General features: G+C 39.1%; 1 protein-coding gene across 1 annotated transcript in view; it reads right to left on the reverse strand.

Annotated features, from left to right (window-relative positions):
* The window catches only part of Mcoln2 (mucolipin TRP cation channel 2), a 54521-nt gene extending 38245 nt beyond the window's left edge, over nucleotides 1-16276 (reverse strand). The window contains exons 1-2 of the mRNA XM_026406155.1: nucleotides 16216-16276; nucleotides 3341-3500 (exon numbers count right to left, since the gene is read on the reverse strand). Of these exons, the coding sequence (XP_026261940.1) occupies nucleotides 3341-3493 (153 nt within the window). The 5' untranslated portion in view covers nucleotides 3494-3500; nucleotides 16216-16276. The remainder of the gene's footprint in view (nucleotides 1-3340; nucleotides 3501-16215) is intronic.

Consider the following 16276-nt stretch of genomic DNA (forward strand, 5'->3'; position numbering starts at 1 on the left):
CTCAAAGCCATCGATTCAACTTTGAGAAGAAGAAAAGGTTAGTGTTGTACTCTCTGCTTGAAACCACCTGTCTGGCATCAAGAACAAAAATCTCCCTCCATTCTCTTGTTCATAGAACAAGCCAAGATCTTCATCTATGGTCTACCACCAGGGAGATGTGGGCATCCTCAAAGCTTCTCTCAAGAGAAACAGACCCTGAGGAGGGAACTGCAAAGGCTTTTTCTTGCTGTGACAGAACCAAACCCTCCCTGCAGAGGAAGAATAAGGGGTGATGGTTGTTATGGTTTGGATGTGAGGTGTCCCCCAAAAGCTCATGTGTGAGACAACGTAAGAAGGTTCACAGGAGAAATGATTGGGTTGTAATAGTCTTAACCCCATCAGTGAATTAATCCCCTGATTGGGATTAACTGAGTGGAAACTGAAGTGGGAGGGTGTGGCTGGAGGAGGTGGGAACTGGAGCCAGACTCTGGGTATGCACTTGAATCTGGCAAGTGGAGACCTCTCTCCCAATCACCATGTGAGCTGCTGGTCTCTGTCACACTCTTCCACACTCCTCTTCCTGTTCTGCCTCACCTCAAGTCCCAAGGAATGGACTGCTGTCTAAGGACTGAGACCTCTGAAGCCTTTAGTCCCCATGTAAACCTTTCCTCCTAAAATTGTTCTGGTTGGGTCCTTTAGTCACAGCAGTGAAATAGCTGACTAAAACACTGGTGTTGACCCAAATGACTTTATGTTCAAAAAGCAGCAGACAGCAAAAGTGCATTCCTATACCCCCATCTAGATCCTAAGATTTGCTAAAAATGTGACACAAGACAGAAAAATCATTACTCACTAAATGTAGTCTGGCAAAGACTGTGAATTAAACACCTCATTATGAAATCAATGTAGGAGAAAATATTCTGTACCAGGTAAAAACAAGATACCACTCTAATGAGGCACAAGGACCATGGGAGGGAAAGAGTAGAACTAGCAAAAGAATGCAGACACCTCCCTCAAGATTATAAATTACTGCAGAAGGCAAAGTAGGAATTAAAAAAAAAAAATAAGATTCCTTCTCATCGACCTTGACCTTGATAAAATTCCACCCATCCCATTAGATTTGAGAAGGGAGTGTAAAAGAGAAAAGAAGGAAGAAAGAAAAGTGGGATTTGACAGAAGGAAAGAAATCTCCAATTAGATAGCACCCAAGTAGCAAAACAGTGGAATAATCCTACAGGGGAACAAAAATTCAATCTCTCCTAATTTTATTAGGGGAGACAGGTAAGTATGTCCACACAAAAAGTAAATTATTGGTTCCCAGAAATACTTCATTATTAACAGTAAAATTGATGATGTAGACAGTAAAGAGTATTAAGGAAATCTACATGTCAAGTGGTCAGGAAAAGCTGATGGGGAGATGGGACTTCAAATAGCACCTGCATGGTGAGGGAGAAGGACCCACTCTGGTTATGGGGTACCAACAAGCAGGAATGAGAATCATCTGGTTGGTCTGGCTATTCTAAGAAAAGTAATGTGATATTAGCATGAAATAGACTAGTATGCGGGAAGGCAAGAAGGACACACAGGATGATGACCAGAAGCAGCCTCGTTCACTCATCTGAGTTGATAACTGTGAGCTCCAAGGGCAACACTTACATCCAGAAGACATAGTATGAGAGTGTGAGAGGGCAGACTCCAGAGGAAGTACCAGACCGTCTGAACTCAAAGCCTGGCTCCGCCATTTACTAATTGGTTATAAACAAACTCTTTCACTCTTTCCCCCCAATTTCTTCATGCATAAAAAGAGAATTATAACTGAATCTACCTCACAGGGTCACAGTAAGGGGGAAACGAGTTAACACAGAGAAAATGCTTACTGTGTTTGACATATGGAAAATTCCATGATAGGTTCAGCTGTCAGTAGCAAGATAATATGTTTACAGCTGTATCCCCAACTCAATATCCAGCAATGTTTCATGTGTTTTTTTTAAATTGGGGCTCAGAATCTGTGCTAAAAAGATAACAAGTATGAAAAAAACAAATATATGCAATTTAGAAGGAAACCAATCAATGGGATTTAGTAAGTTATCAGGACAAAGAAGGTAAGTCAAGAATGGAAATGACATTTTATGCCTTTGTAAATAGAATTTTAGTAACATTAGAGTGAAAAGCCAAAATGAGAGCTGGTTTAATAAGATAAGGGTTTGCAAGACAATTAAAATTAACCAAATGACAAATCAGGACATGACTCTCCTTCCAAGTAATACTAATAATGCACCTATTTTATTATAAGAATTAAAACTTGAAAACCATGAATGAAAAGAGCTAAGAAGCATGCACTTTTAATAATGTTCCTGCATCTCAATCTTGTGTTTTCTGAAGCCACTTGTTTTCTCTAAAGCTGGATGAAGTAGTACAGCATGCCATACAATGGAAAGACCTCTTTATGAATAAAGAGGCAGCTTCAGATAGAGCAGGCTCCTTCTCTCATTTCTATAACTTCTTTTTTAATATTCTAGAAATAACATCTTTATACCCTTTTCTATTGGTGGCAGAATGATTATTTGCCAATAAAGCTGAACATTCCAAATCAGTACTGGGTACTGGGTTTTCATTTTTTTTTTTGCAGGAGTTGGGTTGTTTGTTTATTTATTTCAGTGCTGAGGATAAAACCCAGGGTCTCACACATGCTAGGCAAGTGCTCTTCCAAAGAGCTATATCCACAACCTAAGGACTGTTCTTAAAAGGGCTTCTGTTTTAGATGTAGGTACCTATAGAGAAGCTGACTCAAAACTAGTTCAGTGTCAAGCTCAACAGCTAGATGACACCTCTGATGGCTGCATTAATACGGTGATAAACTGCTCCATAGTATGAACTTAATCCAATGATCCAAATGTTGCTTTTATACACTACTGATAGTAACCCAGGGTGAGTGTTTACTTTGAGCATGTTTGTTGCTGATAAAAGGGAAACTTAGTGTTCTGTAAGGGAAAAAAATTGTAGATTTCAAAAGCATATTTGAATACAGTATATTTGAAGGTGAGGGATTCAAGAACACAAATCACTTCATACTGACAGTCTTGGCAGCCTATGAACCTCACAGAGATATAGAAATTCTCCTCAGTTCAGATCCACATTTATGTAGTATTTACAGAACCTGTGGAGGGATAACCTCATGTTCTTACCAAAAAAAAAAAAAGGTTGCCTTCTAATCTGAACTTCAGCCCATCTTCTGCCTCCAGAGACAACATCATTTTATAGTTTCATGAACTTGAATGTGGATATTTCAGAACAAAAGTCAAGTGTAGAACACATGAAAACAGTTTCATCTTGGGGTAAGGAAAAAAAAAGTATGAATTACCTGTGCAGTAACCATGACTATCTTCAAAATCTGCAAACCCAGTTTCCACGGAATCTGGTGTCTGGCCCGGTACTTCTCACAGGGGTTCATGAAGTAAAACCTCAGGTCTTCCCTCAGACATTCTTCTTTCACTTCAGAATCCAGATGTGCCATTGCATTTCTGCCACAGAAGATCAGTTTTTAAATACCCACAACTGTCTGTTCCCCAAAAGGCTCCTAAACGACACTTTCTCTTCACATGCTTTACCTGTTTCTTGTAGAAACACAACTCTCCAACCAATGAACTGCTTTTCTCTTCAGAAATCAGAAAATTATTCGAAACCTTCTACCACCTGACTTTCCACAGAGCTGTCCCTCCTGTTCAAAGTGGTCATTCTCAACAATAGTGAAAATTAAAATGAAATTTATTTGTAAGACTCAATTCCTGCATTTGAACATAGAACATTCTCATTCTCCTATCACAAGAAAGTATTACAAGATGTGTGTGTGTGTGTGTGTATGTGTGTGTGTGTGTGTGTGTGTGTGTGTGAGAGAGAGAGAGAGAGAGAGAGAGAGAGAGAGAGAGAGAGAGAGAATGTGTAATAGTATAAATGTACAAAAATGTCTGATTGTGTGTATCAACAAAAATTAGATGGAACACTTTCAGGATACATTGCATATTTAATTATAGACTACATAGACTAATGGAACCTAATTGTTATAGAAGTTGAGAATCTATTCTATAACTGCACTAAGAGAAGGATTATGTTTCACTCTACCCCCACCCTCACCCCTGTTTTTTGGATAAAATATCAGTTATTATAAGGTTCCAGAATATAAAATGTTTCTAAAGTTAAGATAGCATTTTTTTTATTTATGCCTAATCAAATTTTGTGTCATTATATTAGTAAAAATTTTACTTTAACTGTTTCAAGGACCAGGACCATTATTCAAGCTAGGCCAAAAAGAAACACAGGATATGATTACAGGAATGTATTATAACTGAGGGGACAAACGTGGTATTTTCCCTAAGTAGTCCCCAACATGGGGTGTGTGATACATTCCATTAGGAGTATAGAAAATATTAACACTTCCATTTTAGTCCTCATTTTAGAAACTAAAAGAATGAACTCTATTAAAAATTAATAAAGAATATACATATATAACATAATAATTAACATAGCTTAGAGAATATACATATAACAAAATATATAAACATATTATATAATAATTTACAAATAAATATATATACATAGGGAATGCTGTGCTCAAATTGTACTATTAGGTATGTCAAGTTTGGAGACCATACCCTTCAAGCACAGGCTGTCTTGGGGTGCTAGATGCCATCTTGCCACCACAGGAGAGCTTGCTAGAGATTAGAGCTGGCACAACAGGTCAGACAAGAGATGGATACCAAGTCTAATAACAATATTTGGATTCCTGGATCCAACTGTGCCTGAGGCTGTCCATTCAAAGGCTTTCAACTTAAGCCAATAAATACATTTGGGAGCTCAAGCAATCTTGAGTCCTGAAGTTTCTGCTTCTCAGGAAGTGTCTTGATGGTAAGTTTAATGAATAAACTATAATAGGTTAGGCCACCATTCCAGTTACTCATTTCTTATCAAGATTCTGTAATTGAAGTTATTCTTGGGAATCTTCTTCCTGGAAATATCTAAATAACATTTTTATTTCTGACTCATGATCTCTGTTATCTACCTTAACTAACAAGCTCAAAAGAAGCTTGAGGGGCTGGGATTGTGGCTGAGTGGTACAGCACCTGCCTAGCATGCACGAGGCACTGGTTTTGATCCTCAGCACCACACAAATGTAAAATAAAGATATTGTGTCCATCTAAAACTAAAAAATAAGTTTTTTTTTTTTTTAAAGAAGCTCAAAAGGGAAAGACTGTTTTAAGGCTCACACTCAGTTTTTAGTGATTTTTCTATTTCTAAATTGATTTAAAAAAATTTTAGTTGTTGATGGACCTTTATTTTATTTATTTTTATGTGGTGTGAGGATCAAACCCAGGGCCTCACACATACTAGGCAAGCGCTCTACCACTGAGCTACAGCCCCAGCCCTAAATTGATTTTTTTAAGATCTCTTGTTTCCAGGATTAGTGGACGGGGATAGTCAGAATTATCCCATAGTAAAGGAGGAAAGGGAAAGAATATAAAGATATGACAGGAGAAATAAAGAAAATAGAAGGGAGAAGGGAGGAGGAAGGGAAGGAAAGAGAGAAAAGAAAACTGAATGAAACACAGGCTCTTGAAGGGTGGGATGGGAAAGTATCTTTAAACTATCAAAAAGAGTCCAAAGAGCAGAGAGCTCCTAGGCCAATTTCAGAGGCTACTGGAGAAGTTAAGAGCCAAGTGTCAAGCATACACACTTAGGCTTTTGTTTTGTAGCCTCAGGTAAGGGAAACAAGAGAGCCACCAAAATATAATAGGACAGCTGTCCCCAAAGGGCTGCTCTCTAGGGACAAGAACCAAAATCGAAACTGCCTGCCCCCAAATTTATAGGACTACAAAGGAGAGCAGAGTGGCTCCAAATCACAGAAAAGAAATTAGAAAGGAAAAGTAGACCCAGCATGAAAAAAGGACAGTCACAGACCAGCCCTGTGAGTGTCACACCTGGTTGAGCCAGGGAACTTCAAACGGTGAGCCCGCTTGGGTCTGGGAGGCCCAGACTGGTATCACCCTTGATATCCCAGAAAATATAAAGATCTCTCCAGAGGTTCCTTAAGACTTGGGGTACTCTAACAAGTAATTTATAAACACAACAACAAGCAGGCAGTTAAATATAACTAAGCACAGAAGGAAACCGAGTCACATAAAGCAGTTACTTAGAAACAACAGGAACAGGACTGAGCATACTAGAATCAGATACATTGGAAAAAAACAGGCTTACCATATTTAAAGACAAACAACGTGGTAAAAAAAAAAATCTATGAGAAAACTCGGAAAAGACAAAGTGCTTTTAGAAACAAAAATCAGTTAGCATAATGAGTCTTGTTTCAAAAGAAGGAGAAGACTTTACAAATGTGTTTGTCTTGCGCCTGCTACAGTCTTGATTCAGTCTGACTAACCGGACAAGCCCTTACTCTGCTAAGTGAGGATGTGATAAATGCTCAGGACACAGGGTTTGAATAGGTTCCTTGAAATTCACATACTCTATGTCCAGCAGGACAGGCAGAATTGCCACAGCATTAACAAATAGTTCAGCGAATGTTGGAGCATAGCCTAAAACATATTACGGACACAGTTCTGACCATGGGGAGAGAGAATGCTGGGGGAACCCATCACAGCCATTGAACCGTGGTTAGTGCCATACTCTTTGAGACTCAAGCCAGTTTGAGTTCCAACATTCTTGCTTCTCAGGAAGTGTCTTGATGGTAAGTTTAATACATAAACTGTAATAGGTTAAGCTATCATTCAAGTTACCTGACTGGGCAATGAAAGGACCCATTCCCAAAAAGAAGGTGGCATCTTAACTGTTCCTGAGAGCAACATCCTGAAACATGAACTTCAGAGCCCTGAGAACATGCCTGTAAAAAGCCTTTATGGACATGCTTGAGCAATGCTAAATTGAGAGCTAATCAACATTGCTTTAGTGGTTGAGTATTGCTAAAGGATTCATCCTGATGATTCACAATATGCTTTCCGTTTAATAAAATGAAAACAGAATTCAAAAAGGTGTGTGTAAAATTCTCAGAGCCCTGAGAGTAAAGCCATGGAGCTTCCCCTGTTCTCACACACACATACCCAACCTCTGTGTGAGGAATGCTAAGGCAAAGGAAGAAGCGTGGAGAAAACACATTTGATCATACACTTAGTGAACATCTAGAGAGCCAAGCTCTGCTGTTGACATTTTCCTTCCACCCAGGAGCTCAGTCCAAGGGAAGAGAGAGATATGAATAGATACCAGTGCAATCAAATGTGTTGGGAACTATAGTTGAAGTGTGCACTGAGAACCCTAGGAACAGAAAGAGTGTCTGATGCAGCATGGTTGCTTCAAGAGGCTTCAAATGATTCTGGCCATTGATTCCTCCCATGACATGGCTACTGAAGGTTCAAGAAATGATAGCTGCTGTTAACATTAACCTAAGAAACTTTATTAAGAAGTCTCAGGCAAAAAAAAAAAAAAAAAGGCCAGGCACAGTGGTGCATACCTGTAATCCCAGTGTCTGCAGAGGCTGAGGCAGGAGGATTGCAAATTCAATGCCTCAAAATAAAAATAAAAATGGCTGGAGATGTGGCTCAGTGGTTAAGCACCCCTGATTCAATCCCTGATCACCCAAAAAAGAAAAACAAAAAGAAGAATAAAAGAAAACGGCAGCATTTTTTTTCCAAAATACCAAAAAAAAAAAAAAGTAAAGTAGCAGTTAATGAAAGTCAAGATGGCTAATTGTGCTGCACTGTTTATACTACTATATTCTTCCAGAATTGTTTCACTTAAATTATTTACAAGCAGTTGCACCACTTCTAACATTGTGAAGTATTAAAATTAAAAAGACTGTGCATGTGTGTGATACTGGGGACTGAATTCAAGGGTGCTCTACTACTGGGCTACACTCCCAGTCCCCCTCTTTTTTTTGGAGGTGGAAAGGCAGGGTCTCATTCAGTTGCCCAGGCTGTCCTTGAACTTGCCATCCTTCTGCCTTAGCCTCCCAAATAGCTGGGATTACAAGGCATGTGACACTAAAAAAAAGAAAGAAACCAGGCACAGTGAAGCATGTCTGTAATCCCAGCAGCTTGGGAGGCTAAGGCAGGAGCCAGCCTCAGTAAAAGTGAGGTGCTAAACAACTCAATGAAATCCTGTCTCTAAAAAAAATACCAAATAGGGCTGGGAATGTGGCTCAGTGAGCGAGTGCCCCTGAGTTCAATCCCCGGTACAAAAAAGAAAGAAATAAAACTTTTTCTAAAGCTACCCTGAAAAACTGTTCTCTTGAGTATATAAATCAATTGGCAAATATAAGATACTACTAGTTGAATATGACCAACTTATAATAATAGAAATACAGATAATTAGTTGTACAATGAGATAGATGTTCTTTAATAAGTCTAATTTATTAAGTTTTAAATAACATCTAAATTCAAAATGTAAAGGCTCTAAAATTCTAGTAGCTTAAGGAAAACATAAATCTAAACATTTTCTAAACTTTTCAGAGGGTTCTTTATTGCCCACCTCTTCCTATTTGTAGATTCACAATAGTTCCCTGATGGATGAAAGGTATTAAACAGACACATACCCAGACATCTTATTGTTATAACAAAAACAACAACTACAAAAGAATGGTACAAAGTGAAGAGACAGAAAAATTAAAAAGCAAAGAGAAGAGATAGGGCAACAGTTGTGGCTCAGGGGTAGAGTACTTGCCTAGCACGTATGAGGCACTGGGCTGGATTCTCAGCACTCCATAAAATAAATAAATAAAGGTCCACTGACAACTAAGAAAAATTACTAAAAGAGAGAGGGGGGGAGGGAGGGAGGGAGGGAGGGAGGGAGAGAGGATAGTATCAAAGGACCAATACCTTTCTTCATTTGACACAAACTTCCACACCCTCTGATGCTGAGCACTAGCTGGTGATTGGTACAGGAGAACTAAAGGCTACAACTGCAACTTCCTAAGCAAGAATTAGGTGAACAGACAAGAGAAATACTGCTACTTCAACTGAGGTCATAAACCCTAATGAGAAAGGGCCAAGGCTTTCAACCTTTGCCCAAGAAAATGCACACACTAGTTTCAGTGATGGTGCCTGGTCAGAGAAATAAACTAACCAGCATGGGCTGCTATTGCTTTGGACTTGCACTTGTGTGGTTTTTACTCCACCTAGCAAGAGTGACAAGGACTCTTCCAGTGATTCAAAGGTGTAACCAAGTTTGAAAAACATCCACCTTAGAGGTTACCTGTTGCTCATTTCACAAATGAGGCAATTTAGGTGCTCTAAGGTTACAACCCACCCCCAACTACAGGAATCCAATGTTTCTTCTTGACCCCTGAGTTAATATTTCTTTAAGAAGTAATAGCCAATAATATGGTCAGTAATGAAGAAAAAACTGGTAGGTTCAAATATAACTTCTCTCATTTGAAAATGTTTGACAAATAAGTATTCTAGTCCATAAATTCAGGAGGTTTCTACATGGTCATATTATTAAAAATGAGAAACACACAAACACACACACACACACACACACACACAAGTAAGGCCATCTGACGGAGTGAACATAGAATTTACCTTCCTCAAGGTACCTTTGTGCTTCAGATCCTCTATTACTCCAATGAAGCTGTTCAGAGTAAACATCATCCACTGTGGATTACAATGAACACTTCTTGGGCTTGGTGGCTCAGCAGTGTTTGATGCCACTGACCACCACCTCCCTGACACAATTGCTTCTCAGCTTCTAGAACACTCGGCTCCTCTGGCTTTCTTCCTACCTCACTGGGCCCATTTCAGTCTTCTTTGCTGGATCTTCTTTCATCTGACCTTTAGATATCAGAGCAGAGTTCACAGCTCTTCTATTCTCCATTCTTTATAAGAGCTTGTCCCACCCTGTGACTTTAAATACAGTCTACCTGGTGGAAACTTTTACTTACATTTGCATCTCCAGAAAACTTCTCTTTTGAATAGATTCCCTTCTCCAGCCCCTTCCTTGAAATTCCATATGCATGTCTAATAGGTTTCTCAACCTGTCCTCCGCCCATCTTCTTAATGCAATGGTCTGAACACATCCATTCAAGTGCTTCAGTTGTTAGCCACAGTGCATTCAGTGGTTCCCCACCTTGACTGTGCAGTAGGATCAGCTGGGGAGCTCTACAGAACTTCTGCATGGCTCCCAGCCCCTTCGCCCTCTGGTTTAATTGGTCTAAGGTACACACTGGGCATCAGGATTTAATAAGCCTCCCAGGTGATTTTCATGTGCAGAAGAAACCACTGCTCTACAGCACTCTTCCATTTCTCCTTTCCTTCAGTTCTCACATCCAGTTTATCAAGTCTTCCTTCAACTTGAGCTATGAACTCGAGTCTCTATTTTCAACTTGAGTCTCCATCTCTCTGTTCCCACTGCAGCTGCCCTGGCCCAAACACATCATCTCTTACTTAAAAACAGCAAAGGCTTCCCAATGTACATCATTGCTAAAGGAGAAACTGATTAAATAATTTTAACTAATTTCACAAGTCAGACGTCATTTCCATACTTCAAACACTTTAGGGACTTTCCCTTACTCTCAGAATAAAGTTCAACCCTGACCATTGCCTAAAAGACTTCCTTCCACCCTCACCTTCTCTCACCCTCTTCCACTTCCTCAGTACACCATGGCTGCATTCCTGGCCCTGGGACATTCCCCATTCTGGATTTTTTTTTTTTAATTTTTATTGTTGGTTGTTCAAAACATTACATAGTTCTTGACATCTCATATTTCACACATTTGATTCAAGTGGGTTATGAACTCCCATTGTTACCCCGTATACAGATTGCAGAATCCCATCAGTTACTGGGTTTTACACTGCTCTTTCAACCACCCTCTTGCTCGTTCCCCAGCTCTTCAAGTATCTGGCTCCTTCTCACCATCCTTCACGTCTCAGTTCCAATGTTACCTTTTTAGGGAGGACTCACACTCCCTTACATGTGGCCTTCCCCTCTGTCTCTCCTATCCCTTCATGGTTGAGACACAGTTTCTGTGGGTCTTCCCTTCAAGATAGCTTCACCAAGCTCCTTTCTAGCTCCTAACTATACACCACAGTACACAGAGGACTACCTAACACAGAACAGGTCCAAGGGAATATTTCTTGGAGAAATGAGTCAGTGAATAAGAAAACAACCCTGACTACATGAGTCTATATTTTAGTAAGTACCCTTTAGATCAAATAATGAGAACAATATTAATAACACAATCACAGAAAATTTAAAACATTGATATGAAAAACTGAATTAAAATATATTCAACTATTGCTTAGGCAAGACAATTGAGAGGATTCTAGATAATTTAACTGACTAAAAAAAGTGATAGAAATTTTATTTTGTTTTATCCACTATTTCTTATGTATTTCCAAATGAATTACAATGAATTATTATCATAATTTGCTATTCGTTTAGGAGAGAGCTAAAATCTTCCCTCAAAATGAATCCCAAAAAATTATTAGACCCGGTAAATAACAAAATTGGTAGTAAAGGATAGAGAATTTTTAAAATAATATGCCTAACTACAACTAAATTCAGAAGCCAAGAAAATGATTGATAGACCTTAAAATAAAAATCTAAAATTTCAATAAGTCAAAAGATGAGCAGGCTGAGAGAAAAAGCCTGCAATCTGTATAAGAAGGCAAATCTCTACTGTCTATGACCTATAGAAAGTTCCAGACTACTAATTTTTTTAAAAAATATAACCCAACATAAAAACAGGTAAAGGATCTGAACAAAACATTGGATAAAAATTCATTAACAATCTGATTGGTGAAAAAATCTCTTAATTTTTATTTATCAAGAGTCGGGTAAAAAAACCTTGTTGAAAGATATGTAAATTTTGAAGGGCACTCGGGCAGTATTCTATAAGAATATCTGTGGTCTAGGAATCAAACTCCTGTGGATCTATACTTCAAACTTTAAAATAACTGGTTAAAAAGATGGTTACAAAAAATACTGACTGCAGCCCTCTTCATAACTGTGCACTGACTTGAAAAATGTCTATGACTGATTTTTTTAAAGTTAGAAAATAAATACTGTGGGATTCCATTTTTTTTAATGTCTATATGTAGACATTTCAAAATGTCTAGAAGTGTAAAAACCAGAAAACAAAAGCAAAAGTCAAACCTGGTAGCCTCCGTGAAGTATATTATAGGTGATATTAATTTTCTTCATCAAGTTTTTCATTTTCTTCATATAGTCATTAACATGTGAATCCTTGAGTTTTCATTATGGGTCAAGCTATTTCAAAAAGAAAGAGCCTAATATGTGTCAGGCAATCAGATATTTCCTTGCCCTTAGTTTGTGTGGTGGTGGGGGATGGAGAGGGAAGCAGATAAGTATAGAGACTAACATTCAGGGGTCCTGGCCCCATCAGCCAGGCAAAGTGCCAGGAGCAGGACCTCGGATGGAAGACTCTGCGACAATCCTAAAGACTTCCACATGACTTTTTCACTCCAATTTCTATACTATTAACTAATTTCCTCATGGTTTTCTAGAATGAAAGGAAAATAATGTCCAATCAATTGAGGGTCTGGAGTAGTTAGGCCCCAACTGAAGGGAGTTGAGTTGGTGGTGGGGAGACAAAGAAGTCAACTTTGGTTACCTTCTCAGCATCTCTCTCAGAACAAAAATAATGCGATCATTCATATCCTAAGAAGTTCCCTGAAGAAAAACCTAAGGGACTTTTCATTTTCCAGTAGAGCCACCCATAAAAAATGAACATGTTAATCTTCCAGGAATTTCCCTAAAGACAATCATGCCACAAGGTTCCTATAACATCCTGTCCCCCCTCCATCTCCAACCACTTTGTTGCCTCAGACTACCAAGAAAGGAGAACTAGAGCTGTACATCTTAAAAGTGCTTGTTTTTAACAAGCTACACTCCTTTTGAAAATGTAACGAAGAGTCATCTCTCTGGGGCAGAGATAAGTACAAAGGAAGCTCCATTTTGCAGTTTCTTATTAGACAGGGTTCCAAATGCAGTTTAAGCTGGAAAAGACAGCTGGAATTATGGCATTTCCTAACCCCAATATTTTCCTTTCTCTCACATCTTTATTAAGAACCTGATAGGTATGGCTGATGGCTCTCTCAAAGTAAAATAAGTTATAAATAAATAACACTTTTCCCCTCAAGGAATGGAGTTCACACAATTTTGCACAAGCCCACCTCAGTGTCATGATAATACCTAGATTTGCCCCACCTTTAGATCCCTTTAGCTGGAATAGGTGATATGATTTTTTTTTTAATACCCACCATTTGAACTGTGAGACTTTTAGAATTATTACACTAAGGTCAATTTGCCAGAATCTCCAGCCTCACAAGTTACCAATTATTGCCTGGCAGATGTTTTAGGCTGAAACTGCCAAGATGTATTCAAGGGGAGAAAAAAAATATTTAACTTTCAAAGCAGAATAAAGGATGCAGCTCACCTGACTGAGGGGAAAGGCAAATGCGCAATGTGCCCCTAAAGCAGTCTCTTCTATATCGGGGAGAAGGGGGCTGAGACCCAAGCTGGAAAGAGATGACAGAAGTCAGCAGCTCAGACAGAAGTGAGCTGAGAGAAAAAAAATGGGAAGGAAAAACCCAGATGGTTGCCAAAGCAAACAAACAAGCCAAAAAAAAAAAAAAAAAAAAAAAAACATGGCTTGAAACATTGGATACTAAATAACGTGTTCCAAGTCTGATAAAAATAAATAAATAAATAAATAAAAGTCTGGAAATAAAATTACATCTCTCTATGAGCCCTTATCAGTAGTATTAGAACTCTCTAGCCATTGAGTCCTTCGGAAATGACACGTGGAACTCAGACTCTAGGCCTCAGCCAAAGAGAACAGTCTCCCTGCAGGGAAGCAACCACTTTTAGTTTAGTGGCCAACTAGACTTTCTTCAGCCACTGTTTTTACTCTGAAAACTACAGACACACAAAACCACCTTTTTTTTTCTTCTCTAAATTGTAAAACTATTCTTAATCTGGGTTTCACTTCACTAACGGAGGAGCGATTAAACAAAGAGATTAGCTTGTGAATATGACCATCTCTGACTTTCAGTTCCCTATTCTTTATCATTCTGTTCAAAATTTGTCCGCCAATTCTTCTTACTTGTTTCATTAGGAAGTAAGTTGGTGGTGAGGAGGCAAAAAAAAAAAACACCTCTCCCAAAAAAAACATCTCTCTTACTGAACTTTCCTTCCATTCTCAACTTATTATGGCACATATTCTTCTGTTTTCCACTAATACTGTACAACCAGACATCTATAGTAGATTTCAAACCTTAAATATTTCAAAGACTATTTATATGCAAACCTTTGATTTGCTAAATTATTTGTTTAAAAAAAAAAAAGACACTTTTTGTAGTCTCCTCCTTGGGAGAAAAGAATGCAACTACCTCAAACTCTTAATCAGGACTGAGCAATTTTTCAGTATGGAAGTTAAATCAAACTGGCATTATCATAAAGGCCTCTGTTTAGAATGATCAGAGATAGCATGGAAACTGCCTGTTTTTAAAGGGACCTGGCCACAGAATCTGCTAAAGGTTTGTTATAGGAGAAGGGTCCAGGGAAAATTTGTCATAACCACTCCTCTTAAGGTATAAAGAGTGCTTGCCTTGCATGCACAAGACCCTGGGTTCAATCCCTAACACTACAAAAAAAAAAAAAAAAAAAAAAAAGAAAAGAAAAAGGTTTAAAGAAATATGCTAAAATCTCAAGAGGCCTCTGACTTGACAGGGGGAAAAAATACTGCCAGAGGCCCAAAACTTGTGCTGCCTGGTTAGCGCATCACAGAGATAGTGAGCAGTTCTTGGCTCTGAAGTCCACATCCCACTTTTGGGGAGAATTATGTACTTAGTCCTTTCTACATAAAATATCAGAATTTGCCTTCTGATAACTACAGAAAACCTCTCCCACATCTCTCTTGTTAACCTTTTCTTCCAGTCTCAATTTATAATGTCACATATTCTTCTGTTTTCCACTAGTACTGAACAACCAGACATCTATATACAGTAGATTTCAAATCTTAAAGCTTTCAAGGACTATTTATATGCAAACCCAAATATGTATCCTTTATTCTAACAGTGGGTGCTGCTTCTAAAGATACAGGATATGTAAAAAGCTATATAAACCCTGAAGGAAATGTGCTGAGAAAAATAGTGTAGTCAAGATAAAAATAGAGATGATACACCACACCCACTGCAAACACAAGTCCATTCTCCAGCCCAAGCAGAAGAAGGTAAATAAATCCAGAGTCCACTTGCTTCTTCCTTTTAGGATGGTATATTTAGGGGTAAGGCAGATGGAAGTAGTGTATTACTTCAGCCCATCTGGACTATTAAAAATAGACACCTCAGCATTAAGAGAGTTTATGAATCACATGACACATGCCATTTTGGTGTGACACAAGTATCCAGTTGTCAATAAAGTTGCACTAACATTACATTTTCTAATGCAAACTTAGTCTTTAAAATGTCTTTTAAAAGTATAAGCCATACTAGCTGGAAATTAGTTAATCTGGACGGCATGTAGAGGAGGTAAATTCCCCTCTTGGACTCTGACTTTCCTTGCTAGCTCTAAGTCCATTTATAACCTTGACAGCACCATGCGGGAGAGGGAGAAAAGTTTCAATACTACTTCAGGAAAGTTTAACAGCTCACCACTGGATTTGTTTTCAGAGCAGGGGAGCCAAGGCCCCTTGTACTCCCACTTCTGCTCAAATGAGCTTGGAGCTTGGAGCTTGGAGCTTTGACCACGGAGGAGGGGCCCCTTGGCAGCGCCATCTGGCTAGACTGTAGGCCTTTTCATAAAGGCTGAGAAGCCGGTTAATCACACTCTAAACCTCCCACCTGAGAAAAGGCCTGTTTGTTCCGGACAGCAAAGCCCAGCCTTATTTAACCAACTTGTAAGCATGCCCACGGTAGCAAGAAAGTTCTAGCCTAGAATAGTAAAGCCATTGCCCCTTGGAGAATTTCTCCAGTGTCTGGTGTACTGAAAGACGCAGCCCAGCCACCTCACCTGACAGTTAACCTGAAAGCACATGATCTTTCTTCCCTCTTGGTCCCTTGCCGGGAGGAAACGAAAGGGCTACTCGGCCCTGCCTCCACCCTTACAACTTTCCAGGGCTCTGGGGATTGGGAGCAGCAGGAAAAATCGTTCAAAGAACACCCATTCCGGCCTTGTGGGGATCTAGCCCCCCGAAGTTGGGGCCCCAACTTTTCTTACCTTCCAGCCAGCTTCCCGGTGCCACAGAAAGTAGGCGCGGCCGGTCACCGGTGCGGCGGAC

The sequence above is a fragment of the Urocitellus parryii genome, chromosome 11, assembly GCF_045843805.1.
Source record: "Urocitellus parryii isolate mUroPar1 chromosome 11, mUroPar1.hap1, whole genome shotgun sequence".
NCBI lineage: Eukaryota > Metazoa > Chordata > Mammalia > Rodentia > Sciuridae > Urocitellus > Urocitellus parryii.